General features: G+C 56.0%; 8 protein-coding genes across 8 annotated transcripts; 2 read left to right on the plus strand and 6 right to left on the minus strand.

Moving 5' to 3' along the window:
* Positions 1-54: 54 nt before the first annotated feature.
* On the minus strand, positions 55-3,603 carry JCM15063_003082 (uncharacterized protein; the record flags this gene model as incomplete). Its single annotated transcript, XM_076678677.1, has 12 exons — positions 55-979; positions 1,057-1,245; positions 1,313-1,485; positions 1,557-1,627; positions 1,693-1,867; positions 1,931-2,050; positions 2,112-2,220; positions 2,283-2,404; positions 2,464-2,679; positions 2,743-3,338; positions 3,406-3,466; positions 3,526-3,603. 12 exons carry the CDS (start codon positions 3,601-3,603, stop codon positions 55-57), a joined length of 2,835 nt encoding a protein of 944 aa, XP_076534169.1.
* A 306-nt stretch (positions 3,604-3,909) lies between these two features.
* On the minus strand, positions 3,910-5,064 carry JCM15063_003083 (uncharacterized protein; the record flags this gene model as incomplete). Its single annotated transcript, XM_076678678.1, has 4 exons — positions 3,910-4,094; positions 4,163-4,430; positions 4,498-4,718; positions 4,779-5,064. The coding sequence occupies 4 exons, from the start codon at positions 5,062-5,064 to the stop codon at positions 3,910-3,912; spliced, it is 960 nt and encodes a 319-aa protein (XP_076534170.1).
* A 498-nt stretch (positions 5,065-5,562) lies between these two features.
* Positions 5,563-6,933, minus strand: JCM15063_003084 (uncharacterized protein; the record flags this gene model as incomplete). Its single annotated transcript, XM_076678679.1, has 3 exons — positions 5,563-6,135; positions 6,198-6,393; positions 6,464-6,933. The coding sequence occupies 3 exons, from the start codon at positions 6,931-6,933 to the stop codon at positions 5,563-5,565; spliced, it is 1,239 nt and encodes a 412-aa protein (XP_076534171.1).
* Positions 6,934-9,036: 2,103 nt separating this feature from the next.
* JCM15063_003085 (uncharacterized protein) lies at positions 9,037-11,038 on the plus strand (the record flags this gene model as incomplete). The annotated part of the gene is made up of 3 exons (XM_076678680.1): positions 9,037-9,158; positions 9,223-9,391; positions 9,473-11,038. The coding sequence occupies 3 exons, from the start codon at positions 9,037-9,039 to the stop codon at positions 11,036-11,038; spliced, it is 1,857 nt and encodes a 618-aa protein (XP_076534172.1).
* Positions 11,039-11,211: 173 nt separating this feature from the next.
* JCM15063_003086 (uncharacterized protein) lies at positions 11,212-15,000 on the minus strand (the record flags this gene model as incomplete). The annotated part of the gene is made up of 6 exons (XM_076678681.1): positions 11,212-11,891; positions 11,967-12,275; positions 12,356-12,920; positions 13,228-13,323; positions 13,385-13,488; positions 13,551-15,000. The coding sequence occupies 6 exons, from the start codon at positions 14,998-15,000 to the stop codon at positions 11,212-11,214; spliced, it is 3,204 nt and encodes a 1,067-aa protein (XP_076534173.1).
* Positions 15,001-15,086: 86 nt separating this feature from the next.
* JCM15063_003087 (uncharacterized protein) lies at positions 15,087-15,869 on the plus strand (the record flags this gene model as incomplete). The annotated part of the gene is made up of 4 exons (XM_076678682.1): positions 15,087-15,175; positions 15,236-15,245; positions 15,320-15,382; positions 15,459-15,869. The coding sequence occupies 4 exons, from the start codon at positions 15,087-15,089 to the stop codon at positions 15,867-15,869; spliced, it is 573 nt and encodes a 190-aa protein (XP_076534174.1).
* A 503-nt stretch (positions 15,870-16,372) lies between these two features.
* Positions 16,373-20,428, minus strand: GTR2 (Gtr2p; the record flags this gene model as incomplete). Its single annotated transcript, XM_076678683.1, has 13 exons — positions 16,373-16,625; positions 16,701-16,978; positions 17,054-17,083; positions 17,149-17,174; positions 17,257-17,268; positions 17,408-17,655; positions 18,762-18,902; positions 18,974-19,216; positions 19,281-19,423; positions 19,489-19,685; positions 19,761-19,999; positions 20,069-20,170; positions 20,334-20,428. The coding sequence occupies 13 exons, from the start codon at positions 20,426-20,428 to the stop codon at positions 16,373-16,375; spliced, it is 2,007 nt and encodes a 668-aa protein (XP_076534175.1).
* Positions 20,429-20,916: 488 nt separating this feature from the next.
* JCM15063_003089 (uncharacterized protein) lies at positions 20,917-23,635 on the minus strand (the record flags this gene model as incomplete). The annotated part of the gene is made up of 3 exons (XM_076678684.1): positions 20,917-23,080; positions 23,149-23,332; positions 23,554-23,635. The coding sequence occupies 3 exons, from the start codon at positions 23,633-23,635 to the stop codon at positions 20,917-20,919; spliced, it is 2,430 nt and encodes an 809-aa protein (XP_076534176.1).
* Positions 23,636-24,055: the final 420 nt, after the last annotated feature.

Here is a 24,055-nt window from a genome sequence, read left to right on the forward strand (position 1 = left end):
AACGCAAGTAGTATGTTACCCCCCACACAGGGAACGCCGAGAGAGGTTGCTAGACTACGACAAAGCAGACAGATGGGGACAAGCGTTTGTGAGCACAGGGTAGCTAGACAGGCGGTCGAGAAAGACTTGGACAAGAGTGGGCTGATCCGCGTCCTCGCCCTCCTTGGCTGGATTGTTACGGTTGCTGTGATCGAGTCGAGCTTTCACTTCGAGTACCAACTGTTCAAGGTCCGAAACGGTTTCGTCCCTATTCGTATTGTCGGCTAGAACGAGGATGAAACATCCTGCGACAATGTCGGCCAGCATCTCGACCTTCTTCCGATCGAGTGGATTCACAGCAAGTCGTGCTAGCGCAATTGTCGACAGGAGACTGGGGAGAGTCTGGTGAACGAGGGCGTTAAAGAGGGGTCGGGATTGTGTCAGAAGCGCAGATCCACACCGTTGGATTTGGATCCAACGAGCGCACGCTTTGTCGTCGATGGGAGACAAGGTTCGAGGTGGTGGATCTGGAATATCGGGCAGGTCCTCGAGAAGTTGCCACAAGGTGTCGAGGCTTGTTTGGTTGGGCGAGTACAGCTTTGAGGCATGGGTGAGCGCCTCATGGACGAGCTTCGCGTCGGGATGAGGTTTCGATTCGTCCGAATGAGCCTGGCACAAACTTGCGAGGTGATGTCGCAGTTGCTCATCCCAAGAAGAGACTAGCATGGGTTTCAACAGAAAGTCCGCAAGGAGGGGCGCTACCGTATCGGGCTTGGACGTACCTGTGGGATCTGCCGAAGTTGCTGCGAGCTTCTCTGACCTCTTCAAGGACTCCATGAGAAGCCGCTTGGCTCTCGCAGTATCAAACGACGCTGGTGTGACGCCCGAGATCAAGCTCGACAAGTCTGAGCTGACAAGCTCAAGTACAGTTTCCGGTAGTGCCTCTGCAAACAGGATGACTTGAAGAATGTCGTACATGGCGTTTTGAGCTGGTGAGGGACTGTCGACAATACATGTCATTGAGATGTGAGGTGAGATTGGCGGGAACTTCAGAATCGCCGAGAGAAGGCCACTCACGGAGTTCGTTCGATTTCTCCAATCAGCCAATGCAGAACCCCAGGGAGGGTGAAGCTCAGCAGCTCCTGTAGGAAGTAGGAGAGCGCATCTTTGAGACTCTCGAGGTCAACCGCGCCGTGCTGGCATGCGACGAGACTTTGCTTGAGAATGGTGGGCGCGATGCGCAGAAGGGTGCGAGGATTAGTGGCACTGCGATTCGCAGGACTGTAATCAGCAAGAAGGCCTCATCTACCGGCTCATTCTGGGAGTGACTCACTGCATGAGGTCGTCCGAGATTCCGTCACCAAAGAGCGCGCCGATGAAGCCAGCAACGGCCGTTTTGCTCTCCGCGTCGAGAGCCGACAAGGCATACGCTGCAGACGATGTCGGAATCCAGGAGTTGAGGAAACTTGCCGAAGATCCCAGGTGGTATGAGAGGTTGTCGACAAGCTAAGCGAGGGACGCAAAGTATGAGCCAAGGGGCAAAGCGAGAGCGACTTTAGCGAGAAGACGTCACTAACCTCGAAGCGCTGTACGACGACTTGAACGAATAGCACAAGATTTCCGTATCTTTCGACCAGATTGCTTTCGCCTGAATTTGCCATTGATTGTGAGTTCAAGGAATGACCAACCAATCGAGAAGGAAAAGCATCGCACCAAAGTTGTCTTGCGCGGTGTCCAGCGTATCAAGGGTATCGCGGATTGGCGCAAGTAGAGTCCGAGGATGTTCATGCACGAAAACAATTTGCAGAGCAGTCGTGTCCTGCAAGAGGGCATCACACAGCGCTGTGAGCGCATCAAGGTCCGACTGGGCGCAATGGGAGGCCACGGTCTACGGAGCGCAGGTCTGTCAGACTGTCGTCTGTACCATCTCTCAGTGGCAAGAATGACTGACTTGACAGATACGGTTGGAGAGCTCAGTCTGTGCCGTGAGATCGGTAGCCAGGGTTGCAAGCGCCTGTCTGATTTCTTCTGCATCCTGGTTTTCGAGGGACGGAAGGCGCTCGGATGGAGCCTGCATTCTCGTCAAGTCAGTCATGTTCAGAATCTCTGCGAGAAGACGCTGGCGTTCTCACCAGCTGTAGCTGGTCCAGCGGAATCGACGGGACCACCGAGAGTGCTTCCGAGTCGGATACGAGGTTCTCACGAGCCATGCCAGCAATGAGGAGAGCGATGGGATGGCTACTATAGCTGTACATACAATCAGCGCTCGGCCTCGGTTGCAACGTGGGCTCGGCACAACTGACGTTTCACTGTCAAGCCGCATCTCATCTTGGTCTGGTGTCTCTTGTACGATCTTCAATGCTTGTGCCACCGCCCGTGTATATAGTTCCCGACCACCCAGAGCACCGTTCAACACTCTAGGCACCTGTACCATCGACCAAATACGTTAGCCGATAGGTATCGGATTAATCCGGCAAAACGCACGCAATTCGCCAAAAGGCTCCTTCTGACATGATCGGACTTCGTGCTGTTGGAATATGCCGAGAGCGAGGCCTTCAGATAGTCTCGTAGAGCTTCAACCGCTGCTTGCTCTTTTTCGGTGTTTCTGAAGTCGGCCTCAGACTGTCGGTACTCGAGAATGGCTGACAATCGAATCTCTGGATCCCCGTGGTGGGCCCGTGTTCGTGACGTTGACGAGAACTATTCAGACAAAGATGCGATTGTGAGCAGCCTAGACACACCCGCGTCACGAATGGGCCTCACAAGATTGGAAGCGAATAGCTCCATGTCTGGACCTCTGACCTGGTTGGACAACCGTGGGAATGAGCGGCGTTTGTTTCCCCTCGTTTTGAGTTTTCCGAGCAGGCCGTTGAACGAGGTAGTCAGAGAATGTCTCGAGCTGTATCTGCACCTTGAAGTCGCAGAAATTGCCCCGAGGAGCGATTCGACTTTGAGCGCGCAGGTGGACAAGGCTTCGAATGAGAGATTCTTCGCGTTGAGAGTATAGGCTCGCGTTGCGAGAAAGCCACTTGTCCACCGTGTCGTGTTGTCATCAGAGAGGTCGGTGCCGGGAGCGTAGAAGCGAGAGAGGACATTGTCAATCAGGGCAACCAAGGTGTATGCCGTTTCCTCGGCAACCAGATTTGTCTGCTTGTTCTGTGCGTCACTAGTTGCGTTGAGTAGCGCAAATATGGCTTCGACCGTCGAGAGGGGCAGGGCGGTCGCGGCAGGTCGCGAAAGCGCGCGCGCCAGGTGCAGAGGTCGGATCAAGCTTGGCTGCGCCTCGATAGCATGCTTCAATAGGCCTAATATCGTCGGCGGAGCGAGTTCGGCTTCTGTAAGAAGGGCGAGGAGCGAGTCTATTGAATGCGAACGCGCGCGACGATCAGCTGTGCTCGCCTGGGCAGAGCGATGTATACCGAGTACCTGTAGCCTCTTCTTCAAGGTCTGTCTCCGCGTCGCCAACCTGGCGCACGAAGCGGAGCCACTGGACATCGCCGCAGCAGTCAGGTGGATGAAATCGGCGAACGAGGCGGTGAGACTCACAGCCGCAGGCGAAGCGCCCTGATAGTAACACAGTCGCGTGACCGCATCGACTGTGCGTGTTGGAGCATCGACCGCCATCGCGTAGCAAGCTCGCGGGACGAGTTTGAAGACAAACGGCTCACGAGCTCGCCAATTGCAAGTGGGGTAATCTTTTTCTCCAACTCGAGGATCCCTACTCTCACCCTTCCGCTTCGAAATAGGTTGAATCCAAGAAGTGCAGTGCAACGAGCTCGACTGGAGGAGTCTGTTCTAGGGAAGCACCGCGCTTTGTCGTGAATCGTGCGCGCTTTGGCCCCTGCTGCTTCGTCCTCACCTGTATTACACTTAGCTACAGCGATCTGAGCCGATCAACGAACCGGTATTATATGCTGGCCTTATTCGAGCTCATTCTGAATCTGAACGCCCTGCCTCGTCCTCATCTTCGAGCTTGTCTGCATCTTCGTCAGCCACCAATTCTCCTTTCTCCTCCCTGAACCTGTTGAGCGCGTCTGTCGTTGGATCGAACGCCCAGTGATGGAGTGTCTGTCGGATGCCGGGCGAAACAGTTTCTTCGAGGGGTTCGACGAAATCTATTCGAGTCCGATTCACCGTGAGCTTTTTCAACTTCAAGCGAAATACGTTATGCAAGAGGCCTTACGAACGCCCTGCTTTCTGTACTTTTCGAGCAGAATCCTCCGCCATCGCCCGCTCTCTTCGCCTGCGACCCTGACCCACCTGCCGACCTGTCTCTCGTCATCTTCACATCTACGCCCGCGCCAGAATCGGCAGTACCACTGGAACCACCCGCGCGCGTCGTGTTCCTCGACGATCCAGCCGTTCTTTTCCCATTCCGAATAAGGTTGTCCGACAAACGCTTTCCATCGATTGACCGAATCCCTGAAATCGCCTTCTGGTCTAGTCAGATACTGATGGAAGAGACAGAATGAGCTGGATTGCCGAGCGGAAGGGCGTCAAAATAGGCAAGCAATGTACCATTGAAGGGTCACGCCCATCGATCCAGGCGTCGAGCGGAAGATCGCTCCAATCCTCATGCAGCTCTCTCCCGCTCTTCATGCTTTTCACCGGCCGGAAGTAGCCGCCATCAAATGCGCCCTTTTGTAAAATCTCCTGCGGCGACAAGTTGGGTTTGAACGCCGGGAAGTCGGGAAAGACATATTCGAGCGTGGTCGGATCTCGGTAAGGGATCGGTTCAGCTACAGAACGTATGCCTCATCAGCATGATGAATACATGCGTATGGTCGGTCTGAACATGCTTAGCGCGTAATCGAGCTGTCCGTCGCCGGGAGAGTATCGTTTGCCAACAAAGGCTTGCCTCTCAGCCAGCGCTTCTACAGTCTCTGGCTCTTCTTGCGACTTCCATCGTGGCAGCGTTTTTTTGGGCACGATGGTCCTGGCTTTTCGTTCGCCTTCGCCCGCGTCGCTTCGTTTCGTGTTGGATGACGTAGTTGGCTCGGTGGGCCTCGATCGCTTGACGCGCTTGGCTGCAGGCTCGATTGGCGAAGCATCGACAATGGCCGAGCGTGCGCGTGTAGAGACCATACTGCAGGACAAGTCAAGACTGTAGAGAGAAGATGAGAATCAGCTGTGGAGCGCCGGCGCACGTGAGGGCGTGTGAAATTGATTCTCGTGTGAGTGAATACTTCGCCCTCAGCCCTGATGCTTCTCTTCTTCGGTTCACTCTTGTGTCGAGACCCGACCTCTCGATCTCCACTTCAGGCTCGGCTATCACGCCTTTCATTGTGTCCTTTGTCAGAAGGGCAGATACTCTCCTCGCTTGCATTTGCTATTCTTGGAGGTCAAGTCTCCAAAGGCGCGAAGTTTTCTCCCAGTCCTCGAAGAGATCGTCAACATTTCAAAGAATAGCTTCGTCAGCGAGCCGAACGCCGCCACTCGCTGCAGACAAACCTCGCGCAAAACAAGAAAGTTAGGATCACAAAATACACGACAGATCCTTCTCTGCAGAACTACAGGAAGCAAAGAGGAGCAGTATGTACCACAACCGAACATCAAGAGGTCTGAATAACCATCTTATGCTACCTAATCCGACTCATCCGACTCATCCGACGCCTCCGGGTCGTATGGCTCGTAAATGCGCCTCTGTCGTTTGGCATGAGCCTTCAAGTAATCCGCCTGATCATCAACTCCTCCGGTCCACCAGTATCGAACTGGTTGCTGCCCCAGCTGCTGCCGCCGCTGCTTGTCCTGCTCGATCCGCTGCTCCCTCTGCTGCTGCAGTCTCGGGAGCCTCTCGTGGTCGTGAAGGAAGTCGAGGCGCTTGCGCGCAATCTCGATCTGATACCAGCCTCCCGCTAGATCGTCGAAGGCGTCGTCGATCGAATGGAATACAATCATTGCCGTGCCCATCAACTTTCCCTGATCCCGTCCTTTCCACGACTCCTCGTCAGACGTGCCGTTCCGAATCGCCTCTTCCTCCACTTCGTCATCTTCGAGCTTGGGTCTGGTCTCGCTGAATCCGAGCCCTACCAAAGTCCAGTACTTGGCGCTCCGGTCGGCTGGAGACTGGAGAAGCACGAACTGAGAAACGCTGCAAAGGGCATATTTAATGCCAAACTTGTGTAGACGGCCCTGAAGTCGCAGAGCGGCGCATAGCTGTAGTAGTTCGACGTCAGCATTGCCTGATGTCATCCGGGAGGGAAAAGTCATGAACTTACGATATCATCGAAGTTCTCGAAGGTGAGAGAGTCGAGTTTGACCTGCCTTTCCAGATATTTTGGCAACAAAACACCCTTTCGCTTGTACTCCAGATCCTCGAGGACGACTCCCACGGAGACCTCGCCCGAAGGTTGCTGGAAGGTGTAAAATCCGTAGCAGAGTGGAATGTCTGATCCCTGCAAGTCTCGTGCCATACTGCCAGGATGAAAAGATCAAGCCCATCAAATGCCACGCACTGGACTGGGTAAGGATGATGTAAACTGACCTGTATGCGTACGATTCCGCTTCTCGAATGCTCTTTGCGTTGCTCTTCCAGGGGTACAGGCCTCGCACTATACGGCAGTAGCTTGCATCTTGCCAGTAGGGGAATAGCGATTCCTGGTATAGCTTGAGAACGACGGGAATCCTCGCATTCTCGTCTCGCGGGCTTGCGATGGCCCTCCAAACCTGACTGAAAGCCCATTTGCTCGGCTGGAGCCGTTCGACAAGCTCAAGCCGCCACGGTTGCGCCGCGACTCCTTCATGCGGGTCCAACAGTCGCGATTCCAGTGGACGAAGAGGACTGGGTGAGATGGAGCGAGTGTGTGGATAATCGGAAGGAGGGTGACTGTGTGGCTCGAGCGAGCTCCCAGTCCAGGCCAGCTCTGTGCCGACTTGAAGAGGAAGCGCTTCCGCGCGACGCTGCCAAGCTTCGTGTTCCTCGAGCGTCATTCCAGCTTCTTCATAGGTGGGCATGGCTTGTAGCTGTAAGGGTCATGACAACAAGGGAACGCGAAGCAGAAGAAGCGGAAGGGGCCCCTTCGACACGCGCGCGTCTGCACGGACCTCTGGCTCCCAAGCCGTTTTTCCTTTAGTGAGACACGCAAAGACCTTTGCATCGACAAGGTATTTCCTCTGTCTCATAGTTTTAGAAGGGCTCCATACGCGCGCCTCTTGCACACAGGCCTTTTGTTCCCGCGCCGCTTTTTCTTGGCGAGACCCGCATGGCCGCAAAGCCTTTGTGCTCGGCGAGACGCTTCCTTTGCTCTTTCCTTCTCTCCTCACACAATGACTGAAGATAGCTTCATCGCGATCTCTCTCTATCGAAACTCTCGTGGCGACCGGAACGTTCGCCTTTCGTTGCCCCTCTGGGAGACGCAGTAGCTCGAGGCGTGCAACCGCGCTCATCCCAGAGGCTCGAGGCCATGGGTACGCACTTACTCCACTGTCGCCTGACAAGCAAGATCGGTCGGACGAAGCCCTGCAAGCGCGCCGGAGTGTAAGTCCTATCTGGCGATACATTCGAATGAGCGGGAAACTGCTTACGCTCTGCCAGTGCGGTCGATAGACTTCACCGTCAATGTCCGACGAGGAGGAAACTCAATTTCAAGAGAAAGCACATCTGCTGTCAAGACGATTAGCAATTGTGCCAAGGTGCAACGCCGTAATCGTGCATTGGCGACATTCGCCCGCAAACTTTTGCTACAGCTTGAACTCTGCCAATGATTGACGCAACAAGGTAAGATCAAAGTCAATGATCTCGCCGATAGAGCTGCTTTTCGCTCATTTATTCCCCTGTTTACAAGCTGAACGCAACTCTGGCTAACAATCCTACCTTCGCAGTCGCAAACCGGTGTGGCCATGCTATGTATTCCGCTGCAAGCGGATTCTTTTGACGGAGTATTCAGACAGCATCATGTTCGACATCGGATTTGAGGAGATGGGCCAACGGGAAAAGCTCGAAGCCAAGACCGACACGATCCCGCTGGCGTATCGCCCAATCACGGGTGTGTCTGCCCCGTCAGCATCCAACGTCAAACACATCTACTACTACGAACCTCGCCTAGCTCTCGCGTTCGAGCTCTGCGGAGCATTCGAGGCTCTCGGTGTCTGCATAAAGGAGGAGCAAATATTTCAAGCACTTCGATGGGAGGGAGACCGAGAGCCTTCAATGCACCGTAGAGCTCGAATGCGAAAGCCAGGCGAGGTCCGTAGTGGTAAATGTCTTTGACGCTCGATGTCGGCTGGGCAGACAAAGCCGTGATTGGGCGATACGCCAGCGGCACCGCGCCTTCCTGGGCTTCAAGCCCTTCGCGTTGACTGCTTTCCTCGAATCTGATGTCGCACATGATGCTGTCCGGATCATCCGTCAATAGAATCTGCTTACAGCGCAACACATCCGGATACCTACGGTTGTATAGAGCTCGTATACCATGGAACGTCAACGGCACGACATCAAAGCGAGAATTGAGAAAGAGAATTGATCTCTCGCCTAAAAACGCTGCAAGACTGCCCTTCGCGGAATGGGAATCGGTCTCCTAAGAATGTTTGTTTCCACGTTGATCGTACCATCGCTGTGTGCTCGTGCCATGGCTGTGTGCTCGTGCCATGGTTGTGTGCTCGACCTTGTTTTCCTACTTTTGACTTACTCTTCGATTTTCTCTCACGCTCGCTCGCACTGAAAGTTACATCTTCGAAGGCATCGTTCGGGATCTGTCGTGGGCGAGAATCAGTCTCCGGATTTCGTCAGCGACATATGCTGAACACGCCTTTCCATTGCTCGAACGAGCTCTTTCCACTCGAGATCATCAATGCACACGCCATGCGTTTGTCGCTTGCTCGAGACGTGCACAAGGATACGACTCTTCTACACAAGGAAACGACTCTCTAGGTAGTGCGGAGAAGAAAGGCAAATAGGATGTCCAGCAGCGTTGCCGCGCGCACTCGATGGAAATTCGAGACGGCTGAGAGCGATGAGACCCTTCATTGATTGCGCGCCATAGTCTCGCTTCGGCACGACGCGCTTCTCAGCACAGCTTGGCAACACCTTGCCGGCGGATCCCAGCCCTCGAGTGAGCCATGTCGGCTCCTCTTTGCCGATTCTTCCAGCAAGGTCGCTGCCAATTCGGCGCCGAGTGTCGCAACTCTCATGGCAGTATCCCGACCAAGGGGAACCCCGGTACTACAGCTGCTACGTTCAGGTGAGCCAGTGTGCTTCTCGCAATGAAGCGTGTCTCGCAGCTAAGCTATCTTGTGTCTCGCCAGCCGAGACGGCATCAAACAAGACCTCACTCTCGAACGCCCTGTCTACGTTCTGTCATCCTACGGTCCAGGCAAGAACGAACCAAGTCTTATCAAGGATCAGGACCTGAGTCCTGAGGAACTCAGGCTGCACTTCTACAAAGCGAGAGCCTCCAACAACCCGAGCCTCTACGTACGTTCCGATCGTTTCGTTCTTACCACCTGGCTTGTAGCCTAGTCAGACAGCTCATTCGAGTCGCGGTTGGTGGGTCAGCCCGAGCAAGAGCTGGTGCAAAAGGCCGAAAACAACGTGCAAAACATCCTGTCCAACCTCGACCAGGCGTTCCAGTTTGCCCTGTCCCAGGCGTCGACGGCATCTTCCCAAAAGACAACCGGCTTCACTTCTGCCGCCACCCCGAACCCGTTCGGCACACCGAGCACACCGGCGCGACCAACCGGGTTTGGCGCGTTTGGGTCTTCAGCCGCTTCGTCCACTAAACCATCCGCATTCGGCGCCACGTCGTCGACACCCGCAACCACTGCGTTCGGTACGCCTGCCGCTTCTGGTAGCGGATTCGGTGCATTTGGACAAGCGAAAGCGTCTGCGTTCGGAGCGGGAGGGTCCGCGACGAGCGCGTTTGGGTCAGGTGGAACAGCCGGATCAGCATTCGGAAGCGGGGGTACGAGTGCGTTCAAACCTGCGACCGCGTTCGGCACCCCTGCGAATAGCGGTAGCACGTCCGGAGGATTCGGCGCGTTCTCTTCCGCCGGAACAAGCGCAGCACCTTCAGCGTTTGGAGCGTCCGGAGGAGCAAGCACTTCGGCGTTTGGCGCTGGAGGCAAAGCATCGACAGCCTTTGGAGCGCCCGCATTCGGCGCGACGACCGCGTTCGGATCCTCGACGACCGCGTCAGCCACACCTGCATTTGGAGCATCGACTACACCGGCCGCGGGAACGGGTTTCGGTCAATCTGCATTCGGCACCCCAGCGGCTCCAGCCGCAGGATCCGCATTCGGGGCATTCGGAACCGCCCCGAAGCCTGCCACAGCGTCGACGAGCGGTGGAACCGGTGGATTTGGTGCGTTTGGTGGAGGAGCAAGCGGTGCTACGGCAACAGCGCCCGCTTTTGGGCAGAGCGCTTTCGGCTCGGGAGGCACAGCACCTACCGCATTTGGCAGCGGAGGAACTGCCCCTAGCGCATTCGGTAGCGCAGGAACTGCCCCGACAGCCGGAAGCGCGTTTGGAAGTGGTGGAACCGCACCTTCGGCTTTCGGGTCTAGCGGAACCGCTCCATCTGCGTTCGGGTCGACGACCACCGCCCCATCTGCTTTTAGAGCAGGTGGAACCGCCCCTTCAGCTTTCGGCTCCGGAGGCACCGCACCGAGCGCTTTCGGATCAGGAGGTTCGGCGTTCGGTTCAGGGGGAACAGCCAGCGGTGGCGCGTTCGGGTCGACACCTTCTGGAGGCGCGTTCGGAGCATTCGCGGCGAAGCCTGCGGCCAATCCCTTTGGCACGCCCGCACCTGAAACGGCCACTGCTCAGACGACTCCTGCAGGAGGACCGACGAATGCGTTCGCAAGTGGAGGATTCGGTGCATTCGGCTCGGCTCTCGGTTCAACCACTCCGGCCTCTTCAGCTCCGGCGTTCGGTCAATCCGCATTTGGTGCTTTCGGTCAACCATCGACATCATCTTCGACTGCGAGCCAAAACGTCAAGGATCATTATGCTGAACTCGAGGACAAGCGAGAAATTGGGGCAGAAGAGATGGAGCTGTGGAAGAGCGAGAAATTCACCTGGGGAATGATTCCCATCATGCCACCACCTATGGAGGTCCGGTGACGAATACGCGACTGATACGCTTCCTATCGCGGTGGCAAGAGGGACTCGATATGTGCATCTACTTGGTTCTTTTTATGTTGTCATCACCACATTTCCGATTTTCTGTTAGTCCTAGGATACACTGCTCTCAACGTTCGAACGCCGAATAGGAAGAGTGTCTATAATTCCAATTTTTATACATCATCGATCCTGTTTCGTAAATTTCTGATCCGATCCTCGAGTTGATCGAGTATCCTTCCGATGTCTTCAACTTCGCCTCGCGCGTCTCCTCCTCGATCCGAACCGTCTTTTGTCGTCCCGATGACCGGCTCAGCCTTGGCCTGCTGCTTGAAGTAATCTTGTAGAACGTCCCTAACGGCGCTCGCGACTTGATCCGGTGACCGAGGGTCGACGTTGGGGCTCCTATTACCGCCAGAGGTTGCAACGGAGGTACTGGGTCTGCCTCTCTCGCTCGGATGCAGACTGGCCGATTTCCCACGACCGGAAGACAACGTCCACAGGTTACTCAGGACGAGTACGACGAGTACCAAGCCGATCACGAGCGTCTTTGGGCTTTGTTCCGATACGAGATCGACGAGAGGTTCGAGCGTATCGAGGATCGGGGTGGCCCAGGTTCGTTTGGTACGATCGGCTGAAGCTGAACCAGTCAGCGAACTGCGATCGTCCCCGTCATGCGGTCCGTTCGAGCCGTTCACGTGAAGATCGTCATGTGTATCGTCCTCGTCTTCAACCTCGTCGGACTGCCCTTCTTCGATGAACTCGTTGCGATGCGTCGAAATGTAGGCCCGCATCGCCTTTTCGAGATCAACATGGTACGTCTTCTGTCCGTCAATACATGACTTTTCGATAATTCCTGTATTCAGATCGACATTCTGGTCAGGGCATTGCATTGAAGCGGTGTGTTGAGGGCTCTGAAGGGTATACGTACCTTTGATGAAACTGCTCTTGCTCCACTCGACTCCAGTCGTAACGACAACACGACAACTGTTGCCTTTGGCCCAAGTCATACTCGTGCGGGTCTTGACTGCGAATGCGCTCCCACTCGGCACGTCCGGCGTGCGCGTGGTCGTCACGACGCAGACGAAGTCGTCAAAGTCGACATGAGCCGACTCGTCCGTGATGAGGCACTTGGTCTGTTTCGGTCCAATCGAACCGTTCAACGGTTTGATGTACGACACGGACCGCGCGAGCAAGTTTGAACCCGTGTTCTGAGGTGCCCAGTCTCCGATATGCAGATCTGTCCAGATGGAAAGTGTTTCTCTACTTCAGTCGGTTGCGGACTTTCGACAAGGATAGCCAGGAAAAAGAAATTCGTACCCAGTAATTTTTGGTTCTCGCTCCAGAAATCTCGCATGAACCCGCTCGTGAACATGAGGTTGTAGATCTTTTCGGGAGCGGAAGGGAAGATGGTGTCCATGCAGACCTCTTTGAGGTTCTTGAGGGTTGGACACGTGTCCTGCGTGATCGGATGAACCTGTCGTTTCTCACCTCCGTTCGGAGTACCCGGTCTCGCCGAATTGTTGCCGCTGCCACCTTTGCCGTGTCCCCCTGCGGCCGAGTTCGCAGCATCTTCTGTAATGACTTTCGGTTCGCCAGCGTTACTCGATTCTCCTGTACCTCCCCTCGGTCTTCTGAACCCTCTCAACCGTTTCCTAACGCCCCGACCTTCGCGACCGCCTCCAGTTTCCTTCTCGACTCCACTCGCAATACCAGCATCGTCCCCGTGGTTCGATGCCGGGTGTCCGTCATCGTCGTCAGAGTCGTGCAAAGTCGAATGATCGGGAAGTCCGGCAGAAGTGGGAACGACGGGATGGACCATGCGCCAGATGTTGCCAATCAAGTCGTACGTCGTATCCCGCGAGAGGAACGATGCAAAAGTGTGCTGTTTGAGGTCATGATCCGTGATCGCGAATGGCGGAGACAGAGGCGGAGGGGTGAGGACGATGAGCGGGGAAGTCGTAATGGACAGCAAGCGATCCGCAGCGAGCATGAGTTGGTCGAGGTTTGAGATAAACGAGAAAGCGAATTGTGAGAGCGGGAGGATGCGCCCGGAGATGCCAGAAGCGGTAGGTGCAGAAGGAACCGAACGAGAAGTCAAAGCGGGGTCAGTATGCGATAAGGTTTCTTCCACGTGCCGAGGTCTGTGTGCGTCCCAGCCGGGTCCGTGCAGAAATTGAAGCGGAACTGACCCTTGCGTGCATCGTTGCAATCTGGATCGCGTTTGGAATCACATAGGCAGTCATGCGCTTCTCGATAGAGCATACTTCGGCAAAGGGGATCGTGAGCTGTCAACAAACAATGTCAATGATAGTCTCCTCTTATCCGATATGCAGAAGAGATACATACAGAAGTCACCCAGCCAAAGATGTTGGCGTAGAAAGACAAGTGGTGTTCCGAGATGAAGAGCCTTCCTTGAATCAGGATATCGCGCTGCAGCGCACAGCCATAATCTTGAGCGCAGAGGCGAAGAATAATCAGCTAGAGACGAAAAGAGAAGCAAAGTCAGGCTCACCCTCGATCAGGTAATCGTCATCCGAGATGTTTTTGAATAGTGCGTGAAACTCTGCATTTCTGCGACTACTCGCGACAGCGTATCCTGTGCCCAATTGGCTCACGACATCGTCAAAGTCTCCAAGTTGGTCCATCGAGAGGAACGCGTGTTCGTCGAGGTTCAACAAGCTCTCGCTTGCGGTTCCGGGTGCCGGCGAAGCGTAGCTTTCCGACTCGCGTCGGGACTCGGATGGCGAGACGATCGCGTTGCTGTCGATCGAGTCGCGCGAACGTACTGGGGTCACTCCGTTCATGATGGAAGATGCGGCGGATCTCTTGCCGCCTCCGTTGATGGGAGTAGCCCCCGAGCTGGTTGCGGCGCTCAACGGAGGCGATCCCGGCGCGACGCCGGCAACGTCCGCCGGCGCGGTGTGCAAGTTGGCCGTAGTCGCTCCCCGTGCGAGTCCGAGCGGGTGTCGCAGCTGTGCGCTTGGACTCGCGAGGGCGACTCCGCTGAGGGCGATCGCGCCGGCGATCCCGCTCGAAGCTCCGGACGATTTTGTGTTCCTCCTCGACCTCGTCGGCGAGATGGCCGGCGGATGTAGAGACTGCGAGTCGGGCCGCGCCTGGGTCTGCGCGTTGAAGGAAGGCGATCGCGAAGCCGGGCGACTGACCGAGCGCGAGTGCGGGCGGGAGAGGGACGGCGGCGAAGTCGGGACGGACGACGAGTGCGGGCGCGCGCGCACATAGTCGACCGCTGCGGTTCCCGAGACGTCGCTCGGCGAGTTGATCTTGGCGAGGGCGTCTAGTCCGGACTGGGTCGGGAGGATAGTCGAGACGGACGAGGCCTGTGAACGCGGCGCGGGTGAACGGGAGCGCGAAGGGTGCAGCGCCTCTGAAGTCGTGTAAGCTCGCGGGCGCGACATGGGCATCGAGGCATGCAGAGTAGATCCCTCGGCCCTCGCCGCAAGCACGGATGGGTCTTGCGCGCCCAATTCGAGCGGTCTGCCCGGAGTCGGGGTTGCGAGATAGTCGTCTGTCGATGCGATGAGGGCGTTTGGTGCGTCACCGATGAGCTCGGGAGCCTGCACGACGAGGGTTACGGGGCCCGAACCGTCGGACGAAGTGAGGTGCTCGAGCGAGAGGCTGCCCTGACCGACTTTGGCTGCGCCGCTCGCAGCCGAGTGGAAGCTGTACTCGGAGCCGAGAGCAGACACGGCATTGTCGATGCCATTTGCGGATCCTACTGACGAGGAGCGACTCATCGAGGGAGCGTAGTGCCTGACCCGTGTCGGTGAGAGTGTACGGTTCGAGTTGACTGACTGCTTGGACGGGGTCGTGTTTGCCGACTGCGATGTCCTGCGCGAGGTGGTCGGGCTTGGAGGGTCGTCCGAGTCGTGCCGGACGGTGGGGAGGTCGTGGTCGGGTGGTTGCGACGTCGAGGCGGTGCGCCGCTTGAGTCGGGACAGCATCGCCGCAGGCTATACGCGAGCTCCGTCTATCTCGACGAGATCTGTGCTTCTGCTGATCTAGGCCTGCGTCCAGGGAAATGGCGTGAATGCGAGCGGTGAAGAGCGCGAAAGCGCATCCGGAGCGCGCGGTTCCGCTTTCCGCTTGTCGTCATTACCGTCAATCCACCCCATGTGAGTCAGTTCGCTCTTGCACAATGTTCACTTGAATCTGACTGACCTGACTGCACGCGTGCAGGGCTCAAGCAGTCAGTGCCGATCCCGTTCGACTGTCGCGCGACTTTTCCCTGATCAAACTGAACCCCGCTCGCACCGATCACAGCCTCCCAGCGGAATCGAAGCGATCGTAGCCGATGCGAGTAGTAAAGCAGAGCAGTTTGTCACCGTGAGCCCGTTGCGTGTTCCTCGTCAACACGTGACCGTACCTCTCGCTCATTCGCGGTTTTTTGGCCATTCCTCAGCGGTACTACAACGCCCAGGATGTTGCACCTGCCGAACGACCAGCCCAATTACCCACCCTGTATGCACCGACCGCACGAGTGACCTGGAACGGGAACCCAATCTCGGTCGCAGACCTCGCCGCGTTCGTGCAACAGATGCCCCAGTCGAAACACGACGTGCAGGCGTTCGACTGTCATCCCATTTCGGGGTCCGCCGCAGGAGGTCCAGCTTCCCTCGTCGTGACCGTTTCGGGTCAAGTCAGTCATGGTTCGAACCCGACCCCGATCGCGGGTACCATCACCTCGAAAAACTACGACAACCTCCCTCGCGTGTTCTCGCAGTCGTTCATCCTCGTCTTTACCGAGACGGGCGACCCGAACGTCGGCGTTGGAGGGTACCAGATTGCGGCAGACTCGTTCAGGTTCTGCTGAGCAATCTCCGTTCCTCGGTGATGATTCCCTACCGCTTTGAAGACAACCCTATTGGTAAGCGACACGCCTTCTCGATACGTCACCGCGTCAGACTGCCAAGAATTGACCCGTTGCGTTGCCTCAGGATACCCACATTTAGACGCCCGTTATACCCAGAGATTGGAATCGCATTTCGATCAAGGCAGAAAACAGACGAACGAACAGTGTTTGACGAAGAGAAGAGACAGACGACAAGCTATAACCTGAACAGCAACAAGGACTCTACGCAGTAGAGGCATCACAAACAGTCTCAGACCAAGGAGGATCCAGCGAAACGCATGCGGTAGATGGCTTGCTGGCGATGACCGAGTGAACGCTGTGTCCCGTATCCGTATGGGTTCGGCCCTTGTTGATTCGAGCGAGGGGGTAGAAGCTATCCCCCGGAAAGGATCCGCAATAACGAGAAGATTGAAGAGGATCAATCAGTCAATATCGAAGAAGTGTTCAAACAGGCAACAGAGCCCTTACATCCCCGAAGCTCTCACCAAAGGAAGGCAGTGTTTGATGCTGAGTGTTTTGCGTAGGCATACGTTGATGCGCGCGTGAATCGTGTGGCCGCTGGTCAGGATAGCATAGAAGGTGAGATGGAAGTTGCTGGGCAGGATGTCCGTGTTGTAGATCGTGACGAGCATCTGGCGGTGCGTAAGGATTCTTTCCAGGATTGACCGCTCCGACCAAAGGTTGTGGGGCATTTTGATGATCGCGTGGGTGTGCGATCTGAGTTCAAGAGGAGCGATCAGTCAACGTAGAAGAGGTGTTCCACCAAGCAACAGGGCCCTTACATTTCCTGACACTTGATGTGTTGCAGGCTGAGGGTTTTGGGTAGCCGTATATGCGTGTGCGTCATATGAACGATAGTAAGGATCGACAACGGGAGCTGGGAGTCGCCGGCTAGGAGGTCCCTGTTGCAGATCTCCATGAGTGTGTTGCGCTTCGTGCGGCAAAACGTAAGGATTGTGTCCAGGATCGCCCGCTTCGATCAAAAGCTGTTGAGCAGCTTGAGAATCGTGTGCGTGTGTGGTCCGAGTGTGTGGAGCGAATTGGCCGTATTGAGCATGGTGCGGCGAGACCTGTCCAAACGTAGGCATAGCCTCAGCTTAGCGGCCCGTATGCCTATCAATCCGCCGAAACTACAAGCTGCTCACGTTTGACGGACCGTCCTGAGGTGCAGAGATCTGATAGAAACGAACGAGTGAGTGCACTCGGGAGACGGACAGGGAGAGCATGTCCAAAAACGTACTGTCGGACGTGCTCGTTCGGTATGGACTGTTTGTCAGCATTGAGCGTTTCCGTCAGTCTCACGGCGTCTCGTAGTATTCTCCCTGTCAGACTGAAGCGAAGCACGCACCGAGGTCCTGATCTGCGTCGCGTTAAAGTAACGCGTGGTAAGGTAAGCAGCCATGCATCAGTAGCTCGCCGTAAGAAATCAAGGGAAGGCAAGCTTCTCCGCTTCCTATCGACAAGGAATTGCAGGAAGAGGGTGGAAGGAGGGCACTGACGAGCTCCAGGTCTCCAGGGTACCCACTCGTCGTCCACGAGAACGATGCCTACGAAGAAGACAGTATTGATTTCGCCTTCATCTTCCAATTTGAGAACAACCTGATCAGGAGAGCCAGGACTTCCATCCTTGCGATCGTCCGCGTTGACCTCGACACAGTTGACCTTGGGTACATCGACACAATCCGTGTAAGGCCCATCAGGCTGACGTGACCAGAGTTGGGTCCACTTCCATGTTTGCGTCCCGTCGCTGACTGATAAATCACAAGCTTCAGCCTAAGTCTAGACTGCGGTGTCTGCCGATCATCTCTTTTTACCGGTTATTACAGGATTGCCTGAACTTTCTTCAAATTCCCATGGGAGCTCGCTCGTGTCGGTTTCGCTGGGTCCTCCACGAAGCCTCAGGTACCTAGGTAAGCAGACGCGTGTAGGCAGAACCACTTCCCGCTTCTTTTTCTTGCCTTTGCCGCGCACCACTCTCAAAGAACAGTAAGGGCTCGAGCTGCCTTGTTTTTCTTCGAACGCTTCCCAATCCAACGGAACCTGGGGGCGAAATGGTATCTTCTTGTTCTTGGGCCCGCGTCGAGCAAAGATTTGAAGCGGGAGCTGAGCTGTGTAGGCCTTAGATCTATCGGAGTAGTGCCAACGGTAGTAGGCCTTGAGCGCCGGACCGCCGATTTTGTATGCTTTTTCACAGCCATACTCTGGCGAAGCAGCGGGGTTTTAGTTTCTCCTTGACAGCGCGTGTCAGGTGAGACGGGCTCACTGAGAGCAAATTTCTTGTCAAGCAATGTGTACGGGAGATTGTGGGATTGGGTTTTGGCCTTTCTTGCGTCTGGGTTGTCATACAGTGCATCGAGGCAGAATTTAACCAGATCGTCGTACTTTTGCACCTCGATCGGTCTGGGGGGGTCCTGAGCATGACGATAACGCATGTCAAAGCGCTTTCTATCAACCGCGTGACACGAGCTGTCTGACATACGGTATAAGAGGCCATATCTCTGAGAGGGATCTCGAGGCGATATGAGGGGAGGATAAGGAAGAAGAGAGAGGAAGAGCGCGAGCGCAACCGTGCGACCTCTGACCAAGAGAGCGATCCGTGCAACGGAAATTCCGACGGAGCTGCAATCACGCGATATGCACCGTAGTCACTAGTGGACGCCATACAGCTCGCTCGGCCCTCGTATCAACGTTACGACTCAGGGTCGCTCGCTGGTCGACGAACGCTCGAGATTCGGCCCGGCACAAAATCTTCGTGTACGTCCTGCGTACAAAGCCAGGAGCCTGTTTCGTGCCTGTTACACTACAACGCAAGAGGCTTGGACCGCCGTGCAAAAGGGGTATCTGCTAGTTTACGTCAGATTCGTTCTCGCTCCGCGTGATCCGATATCGAAGATCGCGAGCACCGCCTGCCTGAAAGTCGAAACATTGTAGTCGATAAGAGCTGCATGTTGGTCTTGCGCGTGTGGCCGCACGAGCGCGACAAGTGACAGGTTGCTGAGTTCATCAGGGCAGGTGAAGGTCAGCCATAGAGCGAGAGAATCCAGACAGGTGAGTTTGATGCGTACTCGTTGAGAGTCCATTGCGCAATGGTCGATCCTGTGCCAAGTTTGACTTTGCTGTGAGGTAAACCCTTCTTCCCTTTGCGCTTTGGCGCGTCGTTCGAGCTCGGCAGTGTCGAAGAGGACGCTGACAGGATGTGGCTCGCGCTGGTTGAAGCTGAAGAATCTTTTCGCGCAGGCGATTCTGATACTGAACGAGCTTTGGAAGCTGTTCCAGGGTCCTGCGAACTTATTGGGTCCCCGAACGGCCTGTGTAAATCAGGGATGGTCAATACAAGGAGCGCAATCCGAGCTTCAGGTCGACTATACTCACTCGTACAGGGCCGTAAAGTCTCCGACTAGGTCGAGGTACTCGGCGCAGAGTACGTAGGTTTGGTTGTCGAGCGGTGCTGAATCGGTTGCGATGTAGATTTTCGATGCAGTGTCAAAGATGAACGCTTTGTCCATCGAGCATTGCTGCGTGCAACGTAATCGTCAGGCTTCTCCACTACGATGGCTTAGAAGAGCGTTTGTCGACCCACCTGGCAGAGGAGATCGAGCAAACGTTCAAGCACCGCCTGTTCTGGGATGAGCTTTTGAATCACACGCGATAGAGACTCGTAGATGGAGTTGTCGAAAACCGAGGTCAGGTAGTAAAAGACGTTCATGTTGCTCTCGAGCTCGGGAGAGATGTCAAACAGCTCTTCCGTCAGCCGGTCTCGGAGGTTCTGTAGCACATCTGTCAAGATCCGCAGTCAAACATGTGAGCTGATCGCTGGTTGGAGAGCGTGGAAGAGCGAGTCTCGATGCGTACCTAATCGGAAATCTTCCGACATGCCGTCGACCTTGTGCAAGAAGATTTCGAATTGGATACCCGGGTTTGCGACGTACGCCTTGTGCATCGTGACGCTCAATTTACGGATCGTATCGCCCATCGAAGATTGGGCGTCGATGACAAAGATGACCGCGTCCGTATCTTCGAACGAGAGGTTGAGCTGTTCGGGATCGAGTTGTCCTCCTGGCAAATCCCACATGCGCATTGATAGGAAAGCACTGCCGAGATCATCGATCAGGAGGACTTCGAGCAAAGTTGCCGAGAGAGATGTGGACATGTGGACATACTTGAGATCTTCGGACGACGATTTCTTGGTCTTTTCAATGAAGAGGGTGTCGTTCGGAGCCATGCCTTCAAACACGACCTTGCGGATGCTCGACTTGCCTCCACTGCATGCACGGAACGGAGTATCAGTTCCGAGACCATGATCCGAAAGTGGTGCTAACTACGAAGTGAAGCTCCGATGCCGCTCGTAGCAAGATGTCGAGCTCAGCAGGTGCTTGTAAAGCTGCTCTAACCCATGTCTCGCTCCGTCAAGAGTGTGTAACGTACCTCCTCGGCCCCATCAACAGCACTCTCGGTTTCCGTCTCCCTCTCTGATCAACGTCTTCGTTCGAGCCTGTTCGTGATGGCTGTGGCGTGATCATGGCACTTGTCGACTGGTATGGAACCGAGGAAGACGCGGTGGACACCGAACGAGACTTGAGCAAGAACGGAGACTCGGAACTTTGAGCACATTTGCAGTCGAACAAGGTGTGGTCCAGACGAAATGACTGACCTGCATGATGGCACACTGCTCAGAGGCGCGCAGGTTGATCAAGTAGATCCGAGATGGTGATGACGAGTTGTGTAACGGTTATAAGATTGGAATCTCGCTCAACTCGATTGCGACCCCATAGCAGTGTGTATATTTGATTCGCATGCGAATACCCTACGATAAAGTCAGCTTCGACTCAAAGCAATCGAGAAGATATTTGGAGACGCATAGCTCGCGCGCACGCGTCGCGGAGAAATCACTCTACTCTAGATCTCTGAGCAGTATCTAATCAGAACATCAAATTGCAGTACCCCTTTGTGAGCCTATACACGACCAAATAAAAACCTTTGTAAAAGGGAGGAAGGCGCCAGTCGGTGTTCACAGCAGCGATTCCTCAAATTCGTCTGATCTGCGCCGCCGTTCCACCATGAGCTCTCTGACTGCGTCATGTCGGCCATTCGAGGGGTGTTGCCATTCAAAGTACTCGTCCTGAGAATCGTCGAAGGTCGAAATCGAGGTCATTGAAGGTCCCGGTCCCATTGCCGCAGCCTTCCTGGTCGTCCTGCGCTTCGACATGGTTCTCTGCCTCGACATGCGCAGCCTCTCGTGGTACTGCCGAGGAGTGAGGTTGCCCCGACCAAACGCGTCGAAACTTGCTTTCGAATCGATGGACGAAGCGGACCAGCCTTTGCGCATATCGGACGACAGTGGAACTTCGAGTTCATTCGTAGGTTGCGGAGGCGAAGGTCGGTACGTGAACGACGAAGACGTGCTGACAGATGACGACGGCGACATGTCGACGGGCGAACTGACGAACTTGCCGGCAGAGAGCGTTGCGGGCTCGAAACGAGCATACGGTGACGATGCGTTCGAAGGCAGCTCACTCGCGTGAGTCACTTCAGTCGTTTGGCGTGACATCATGGTCGCTGCGATGTCGTTCAGCACCTCCATCTCGTCCTCGAGTTGCGCGTTCTTGGCGAGCGCGGCGTCGAACAGTCGGGACCTTGCACCCTGAGCGAAGGTGCCGTGTTGGTTGGTGGTGGCGAAATCGGCCGACGAGGTCAATGAGATCATACTGGATTGGCGAGACAGGGTCGGCGGGCGCGGTTCCGATCGGGTAGGGTTCAGGAATCGGTCGCCGTATGAAGGAGAAAGAGGCGTAAACTGGTCCGAGATCGTACGCGGGTCGGCAGCGGGTCGGGGAATCCTGATCGAGGGTGGTCGTTGGGTAAACCGATCTTCGCCTACTTTCTTAGGAGGTGATGCGACCAGGGTGTCGGCAGAACCATTGCGAGCGAGCAGCTTCGAGCCGATCAGGTCGGCCGCCGATCCCATAACCCAGTCGAGCGAATCTCGCCAGGTCGTCTGAGCCGGAGGACTTGTCGTGTCGAGTCGTTGGCCGGGTCCGAGATCCAAGGCCGACATGGTCTCTGCGAGTTCTTTCTGCTCGGCTTCGATATCACCGATTTCGTCGACGGGGTAAGTCGATTCAGAGGCGTAAGAAGAGTACGACGTTGCTTGCAAAGGTCGAGGGCGAGTCGGATGCAGAGCTTGGGGAGGGGCGAGTTGGCCTTGCGGCAAATCCAGCTCGGACCGATCGCGAACGATTGCTTGAGGCGGAGGTGCTGGAGCGACGAAACCATGACCTCCGGCATAGTCGAGGACATGAGTGTGTTCGAGAACGTGTTCGCCACCAGCGTAGGGGATCTCTTCCCAAGATGCCCTTCTTGCGAGATCCTGCTCGGCATGGCGATTCGCCCACTCGTTGGTCCGTCGCTGCTGCGACAGGGAGCGGGCTACACCGTAGCCGCCTTCCATGCCCATCCCCAGTCCGCTCTGCCAGTATTCTTCTTCATCGCGAGCCTCGGCGGGTCGTCCTGCCGAGCCCGACAAAGAAGCCCCTCCCACCATCCTGCCACCGATCTGCTCGCCGTAGTACTTGTCTGTCCAGCCAGGTCCCGGGGTCGCCCACTCGCTCATCGAGCTCGGGTCGTGGCGAGGCGAACCAAACTCGGATGCGAGGATGTCACCGAGTCGTCTCTTCTTGCGGCGTCGTTGGCATCTCCGAATGAAGAAGAAGAGGAACGCGATCACGAGGGCGAGAATGCCGACACACACAAGGACCGTGATCGTGATGGAGACGGGCGAGCTGGCGATAGTCGCAAGAAAGCTTGTAGGCGAAGCGGATGCAGATGCGGCAGATGCAGTGGCAGAGCTAGGGATAGAAGCGGATGTCGAGCGACTCGCTGTGATGATCGCGGTAGTGAGGAGTACGGAGCTCGAGGTGGCAGTCGATGAGCGAGTCTGGGTTACGATTGTAGGACTTGGGGAAGTGACGGAGGAGGAAGAGACCGAGGTGGTTGTTGAAGCAGAAGGCGATGTCACGAACGCCGACATGGTCGCTGGGCGTCGTGTCGCTGGCGTGACGGTCGCAGAGGTGGAAGCTGTTGGCGAAGCGCGTGCCAGAGTCGGTTGATCTGAAGACGGGTCGAAAACGAGGGCGCTGATCCCGGCAAATGTCGGCAGGTTCAGCAGCGGTTGTCTGCGCAGGAAAAGGGCGCAGAAGTCAGTTCCTGTGATCGACAAAGGGCCGGTCTGTGCGGGACTCACCCGAGAATCGGGTTCGGCGGTTGTTGCGGGAGCAGCGCGTCCGGCAGGGATACCGGAACCGGGTTCTGCGCGTCAGGCTGGAAGATGCCGCCGGCATTCGACCACATTGGCGAGCCTGAATCGGGAACAACCGCTTTCGCTTTAGGCTGCGCGTTTGCGGGCGTTGGCGCTGCCCGATCTGGCACTAAAAAAGCGGAAGCAAGAGCCCGATCTCGATTCGAGAGCAGCCCGCTTGGCGCAAGGGTCGATGCATCGGTGACAGCGCGAGCGTGAATACGATTCGAGGCATGGTTGTTCCAGGGAAAGGTTGCGGGGACACGAGTAGCCGGCGGTGGAGAGTGCCTCCCTAAAATAAGGCGATCCTGTCAGCGACAGGAGCTGATATGACGAGATGGGAGAACGTACCGAGAGTCCACAATTCATCGTCGGCTCGTCTCTGTCGGATGCGCATGCGTTTTCCGGGGCGAGCTTGTTCGGGCTGCGACATGGTGAGTATGTTTGATTGCTTCGAGTCGAACAAGATGAGCACACGGCGTTGACTGAGCGAGAGCGAAGCGAGAAATGAGGAACGAGAGCAGAAGCAGAAGCAGCGAGATCCGACAGCCCGAGCAAGCTAGTGACTAGCCTCGAGAGAGCGCCCTGCCAGTCTGCGAGTGCGCCTCGTCGGATACGACTTCCTCATCGAGTGCAGGCAGTCGAGAGACGAACGAAGGCGAGTCGGGATTTCGAACGGAGCGGGGGAGGCTGACATGCCCGACAGCGGCGTGCGAGCGCTCGAGAACTTGTTGCCCTTGTTGCGCTAAGTTGACTGTTCGTGCCTACTGTAGCAGGCGGCCTACCCTTGGTAGTCGGAGTTCGGACGGAGTGGAGGGGATCCAACATTTGTTGCGACTCTCTCGAGCCGCTT

Source organism: Sporobolomyces koalae (assembly GCF_050403365.1).
Source record: "Sporobolomyces koalae JCM15063 DNA, S_koalae_JCM15063T_v1_ctg16, whole genome shotgun sequence".
In the NCBI taxonomy this organism is placed as follows: Eukaryota; Fungi; Basidiomycota; class Microbotryomycetes; order Sporidiobolales; family Sporidiobolaceae; genus Sporobolomyces; species Sporobolomyces koalae.